This window comes from Anguilla rostrata, chromosome 18, assembly GCF_018555375.3.
Source record: "Anguilla rostrata isolate EN2019 chromosome 18, ASM1855537v3, whole genome shotgun sequence".
NCBI classification, from domain to species: domain Eukaryota; kingdom Metazoa; phylum Chordata; class Actinopteri; order Anguilliformes; family Anguillidae; genus Anguilla; species Anguilla rostrata.
The window spans coordinates 4,823,715-4,829,816 of NC_057950.1; the positions used below are offsets into that span (position 1 = coordinate 4,823,715).

The 6,102-nt window shown below is 55.2% G+C and overlaps 1 protein-coding gene across 1 annotated transcript in view; it reads left to right on the forward strand.

The window, feature by feature from the left end:
• ttc27 (tetratricopeptide repeat domain 27) overlaps positions 1–6,102 on the forward strand; it is a 102,395-nt gene that overhangs the window by 81,128 nt on the left and 15,165 nt on the right. Inside the window, exons 14-15 of the mRNA XM_064318121.1 lie at positions 2,667–2,765; positions 4,170–4,222. Coding sequence (XP_064174191.1) covers positions 2,667–2,765; positions 4,170–4,222 — 152 coding nt within the window. The remainder of the gene's footprint in view (positions 1–2,666; positions 2,766–4,169; positions 4,223–6,102) is intronic.

Genomic DNA, 6,102 nt, shown 5'->3' on the forward strand with positions numbered 1-6,102 from the left:
AACTGATTGTCCTGGCTTAGTTTTCTAAATGGCTGTATGTACCACCAGTGCTGGATCACTCAATATTGTCACCAAGGGCGCATGTGTACTCTGCAGCTATAGCTCATAACCTCGTGCAAAATGTCTGATCAAATAAATGCTAATTAAATAATAAAGGGCTGATTAAATAATTAAGAGCAAGAGCTGGCGCAAAAATCCCTAAATGGCCTGATCCCTGTGTGCACCTCAGCAAAAAGACCCCCTTTCCCAAATTTCAGTGCAACGTGTCGCCTCTGTGTGTGGCTCCGGGGGCACCGGGCCGGGGCAGAGGGGTTACTCAGAGGGGTCAAGCACTTGATTTGTGTTTCGGGGCTTCTGTTTTTCTAAAGGGGGGGGGGGGGGGGGAGGCAGTTTTGGGGGTTTTACTTTCGTGTAAACGGTGGGCCCTGACCGCGCCTCAGCCTGGGCCCTTCGCCGTAAAGCTTTCGCTGGGCCCGCCGTCCGTCCGTCCGCCCGTAAATCTTTTTTGGCGGGAAATGGCGGAACGGCGATCCCGGCCCCTGCCAGTTTGAGGGCTCCCCACCCTCCCCTGATTATTTTAGCTGTTTTCGCAGAGTCGCGAGGGAGGGGGCCCTTAATTGCTGGCCGTCTCGGATTCTGTTGCCGGGCAGAAGAGCCCCCCGCGCCGTGCCACGCGGCGTTACGTAAGCGCCGTGCGGCCGCCCCCCGCCCCGCCGAGCCCCTTTCACACCCCCGTCCTGTCAGCCTGGGCTCGAAGGGCCTCTCTGGTGGAGCGGCTGTGTGTGTAACCCCTGTCTCCCTCTGCGCTGGAAGTCTTGAGCGAAGACTGTTAGCACGCGACTACCACGCGGCTTACGCGACTGTTAGCACGCGGCTAACGCGACTGTTAGCACGCGGCTAACGCGACTGTTAGCACGCGGCTAACGCGACCGTTAGCATGCGGCTAACGCGACTGTTAGCACGCGGCTAACGCGACTGTTAGCACGCGCAAGGCCTTCCTCCGCGCCGCTCGTGCCGTTCCCCAAAGCCTGCCGGACGGGGACAGAGACAGTGACCGGGTCAGGGCGAGTAGTTTGGGGTGAATGCTTTGTTGTTGTTTTCATTTTATATGTTTTCTCTAGGAAACAAAAACTTTCCTGTCGAAATGGTGAATGTGCATTTAAAAGTTGTTTGCGGGGGAGTGCCCAGTATTTCAGCATTTAAGCTTCTTCCTTCCTGCGAATAGGACTGAGCAGCCTCTATACTTGAATGCAAATTAAGGACGGAAAAGGAAAATAAGAATGTTGGTCTAGAACTTTCTGAGAATGTTTTGACAGGTTCTGAAGGATTTTTATTTTGTTATTTACTTATTTTTTAAACTGGATCGAATGAGAACGAGATGACGAGTAGTGTATTCTACCTTTTCCTTGGGCGAGTGGAATTGGCCTCCAGAATCGGGCTCCCCTTGCAGGCCAGGGGAGGGGAGGGGAGGGGGGGGACTCCTTCTCCCTTTCCTTAACCACCATACCCCCCCCCACCCCCTGCTGGTGTTAATTTGCCCCGTGGAATACCCCGAGAGGAAGCGCCTGTCCGTTTGCGCCCCCTGATATACTCTCTCAGGTTGCCCCCGCAGTAAAAGCAGAGTTTGTTTTCCATATAACTTCCCTTAATGGCCCGCTGGTTTTCGATGGCGCTGGAAGCTGAGAGACGACGCACCGCTGGCTGCCCCAGTTTGCTAGCGGTGAGCCGCTAGCGCTGCGTCTTAAAGAGACGGGAGAGAAAATGGCGATTCGGGGGAAGAGCTGTCACAGCCTTTCACGGCGATGATTGAGGTCTCCATCGCGGGGGGAAAGGCGCTGTCCAGTTTAACAGAGACGTGAGGGATGCCAGGGATGGGGGTGTTGGGGGTGGGCGGGGGTAGGGGGGGGGGAGGCTGACACTTTTACTGATCTGCGTCAGTCACTCGCTTGCGCTGTCACTCACTCTGTGTGGCGGGCGGGCGGGGGGGCGGGCTGGCTGGCTGTCTCCCAAACCAAACCTCCCCCCGGTGCAAGCGAGATGGAACACCGCCAACCCCCCCCCCCCCCCCCCACTCTCTGTGCCCCGCGTCTCCTGCGTGGCACCTGTCAGGATTTGGATACTTCTGGAAGACAGACCTTCCAGCGAGGGGTGGGGATGGGGCGGCAGAGGGGGGCAGCCGGTAAATGGGGGCACATCTGCCCCAGACGTTGCAGAGCCCCAGACCCATGGAATGTGGAGGAAGGGATGGGGCAGGGGGGTGATGGGGGGGTCATATTGGACACGGGCGCCTGCTGTGTAAGATCGGGGGGGAGGGTGCGGGGGAAACATCTGGCGGGTCCGTTGGCCGGCGCACGCCTGGGTGCCATGGAAACGCCCTCGACGCCGGAGAGCTGCCGCGTGGCACCAGGCCCGGGCGCGCTCCTGCGTGGCACGCTGGCGTTAGCGGAGTACCCGGGCTCAACTGTGCGAGGGGGCCGAGGCCGGCGGGGCCTGCTGGGGGCTTTGGGGGGGTGGGGGGGGGGGGGTGTGAAGGTCGTGTATGTTGTGATAGGAGTGGGGGGTGGGGGGGGGGGGGGGGGGGGCGATCAGTTACTGGTTCTACAGGAAACCGGACACCCCGGCGTGACCCTCTCTCTCCCTGTGTGCCCCCCCTCCCCCCCCCCCAGCTCGGTGTGTGGTTCTCTCTGGGCTGTGCCTACCTCGCGCTGGAGGGCTACGAGGGCGCCGCCAGGGCCTTCCAGAGATGTGTGGGGCTGGAGCCGGACGTAAGTCACGCCGCCGCCGCCGTCTGCTGCCCTCCTTCTGGGGGGTGGGGGGCTGGGGGGGGGCTGGAGGGCGAGGGGGGCGCGAGGGTGACCAACGCCACGGAAGGCTCCCGTGACGCGGCTGCTGTGGAATGTGGCGGTAACGCAAGACGCAGCCCCTTTCCCTGGCCACGCCCCCTTCCCCTGGCCCCTCCCCCTTCTCTCTGATTTAAGGGGATGTCACGGCTAGGGGGATGTGGGGAAATGGCACACCCCCCTCCACCCCTGCTTACCTCCTCAGTGAAGTTACTCAGAGTAGAACCATCCGGAACTGCTTCCCCACGGGCTCCTGCCGTGTTACTCACCCAATCAGTAACGGGAGCTGCTGGCGGGGCTCATGACCGGAATGCTGAACACATGGCAGGGCTGTGGGCATCGCTCTCTTTCTCTTTCTCTCAGTCTCTCTTTTTCCTCTGTCTCTCTCTCTCTGTCTGTCTCTGTCTCTCTCTCTCTCTCTCTGTCTCTCTCTCTCTGTCTCTCTGTCTCTGTCTCTGTTTCTCTCTCACTCTCTCTTTTTCCTCTGTCTCTCTTTCTCTGTCTGTCTCTGTCTCTCTCTCTCTCTCTCTGTCTATCTCTCTCTCTCTCTCTCTCTGTCTGTCTCTGTCTATCTCTCTGTCTGTCACTCTCTCTCTGTCTGTCTCTGTCTCTCTCTCTCTCTGTCTCTCTGTCTCTCTCTCTCTCTCTGTCTCTCTCTGTCTCTCTCTCTCTCTCTCTCTCTCTCTCTCTCTCTGTCTGTCTCTGTCTCTCTCTCTCTCTCTCTCTCTCTGTCTCTGTCTCTCTCTCTCTCTCTCTGTCTCTGTCTCTCTCTCTCTCTCTCTCTCTCTGTTTCTCTCTCTCTCGTTTCCTTTCCCCCATTTCCCTCTCTCACACTCAGATTCATATTGAAATTCAGGTGTGCTTTATTGCCATGACCTCACATAGGCATGCTTTAGTAGTGCCATAGCAGCCATTTACATAAAATATAAACCAAAACGGTCAATGAATACCAACTTTGTTGGAGGTGGTCATGTGACTTAAGTAATGATTATGTCACTACTCTCTCTGCGGTTACTTCTCTCTCTGTCTCCCTCCACCCTCTCCCTCTCCCCCCCTCTCTCGTCCCCCCCTCCATCTCTTCTCTTCCCCTGCCTCTCTTCATCCTCTCCCCTTTCTCGCATTTTTATGGTGCGCTCTGGGTAGGAGAGTAATATTTGTATTGTAGTCCTTTTATAGGCCTCCCCTTCAGTTTAATAAGTTATACAGCACGTATGTGCACTATTTCCTAGTGCTCTCTCTTGCTATGGGTACCTGATCTAAAACCACTGCATGCTCGCTTGCTTGTGCAAGAAAGTAAATAAAACCATAAAATTCTGTCCATTCCTGCAGAACGCGGAAGCCTGGAACAACCTCTCCACCGCCTACATCCGACTGCAGCAGAAGTGAGTGGCGTCCCTGCCTCCTGATTGGCTGCAGATGGAGTGGGGGGGCGGGGTCTGGGCAGGGATAAGGAAGTTTGAATCTCGCTTGCGTCGTTGCTGTTGGGCTCGCAAGGTAACCCAAGCAGCCAGTAGAGTGTCTCTGTCTTTACACCCCCCCCCCCCGCCCCCGCCCCTGCGCCCCCTCCTCTGGTCTGCTGAAGGGATGTGGAATTAGCAGTTTTGGGAGGGGCGAGGGTCGCTGTTGGGGTTAGACGCAGGTGCACGGGGTGTAAGCTCGATAAGACATTTGGGTGTCAGGAGAGCTGATGGATCTGATTCCGTCCCAGACATGGGATTTTGTTCTTCTCAAGCGCTGCAGGAGAAACACTCAGAATTCCTCATTGGACACGTGAATTTAAAGGCACCCACCTGCATTTACTGGTGGACCCCGCCCCCCCCTTCATCCTCCCCCCCGCCCATGCCCTCCCTGCATTAACAACACTCACTAGGCACAAGTTTATTAGAACCATCCCACAAAACAGTTGGTTTTTTTTTTTTTTTTGGCCAGGTTTGGTTATTTCCCCTGAAAACAGGAGGAGCTTCCTGGCAGGGATCTTACTCCAGACTCTTGTCATGTTTTTTTATTTTTTTTTTTTATTCCGGGAAACTGGCCCCTCGGATCCGTTCAAATCATCCAGGTGCTTTCGAGCCTGAAATTAAACTGGGAGCTCCCATTAAAACCCTGTTAGCGCTGCTAATTCTGCCGCTGCCTCCCTCCGAAGGGTCCCCGAGCAGGTGTTCTGTGCTCAGGTAGCGCTGAGGGGGCTGCAGGGGGGATGTCTGGGATGTTTTAGTCTGACTGCGTTAAGGGGTGATTTTTATGAGGGAAGGCGGGAAAAAAAGAAAAAAAAAGAAACGTGTGTGGAGAAAAAGGTACGGTCCAACACGTCAGATATTCACGAGACAGCGTCGTGTGGGCCCTTCGCCAGACGTTTCCCCCCCCCCCCGAGGTTTACGGTGTATTTAAATACAAACTGACTTTTTTTCGAACAGGAAAAATGTTAACTAAGTTTCAGGCTTCAGTTAAGACGCAAGTCTAGTGAGGATCGCTGATGTAAACCACCGGCAAACTTTTAAAGGACTGCCTGGGGCCCTTTAAGACTGTTGTGATTATCTTGCTCTGAGTGGTTTTTAACCGCAAGAGGGGTTATCGTTTTTCGTCTATTACCCCCCCCCCCTCCCCCCTCCCCAAACAGGAACAAGGCCTTCCGCACCCTGCAGGAGGCGCTCAAGTGTAACTACGAGCACTGGCAGATCTGGAGAACTTCATCGTCGTCTGCATCGACGTCGGCCAGTTCGGCGAGGCCATCAAGGCCTACCACCGGCTCCTGGACCTGCGGGACAAGTACAAGGACGTGGAGGTGAGCCTCCTGCTCTCTATATCCCGAGCGGGGGGGGTGAGGGGGGAGGAAAGAGGTTTTTTTTTTAACTAAGATTTGCAGCTGTAGGTCAGACGCAGCGTTTAGATGTTTGTGACTTTTTGGGGCCTGATTGGCCAGACGGGGAGGAGGCGTGAGGCTGAGACTCGCTCTCCTGCGCGTTAACGGAGTTTAGCATGCAGGACCCCCAGTGCGTCTCTTTCATTGCCTGTTTTTTTAATTAGCTTTGTGAGTCAGCAGGGGCTTCGCTTAAAAACGTCTTATTTTCTCTTCTCCCCCCCCCGTTTCCCTTTTTTTCTCTCTCTCTCTCCCTCCCTTTGCTCAATGGATTCGTTTATGTCGGCAAGAAGCAAGTTCATCAATTAGGATTTAAGTTGTTAAAAAAAAAAAAAAAAAAAAGTACGCAAGTTGAAGAAGGTCAAAACTCTGCACCTCTCTATCGCATTGGCTGTTTACGTTCCC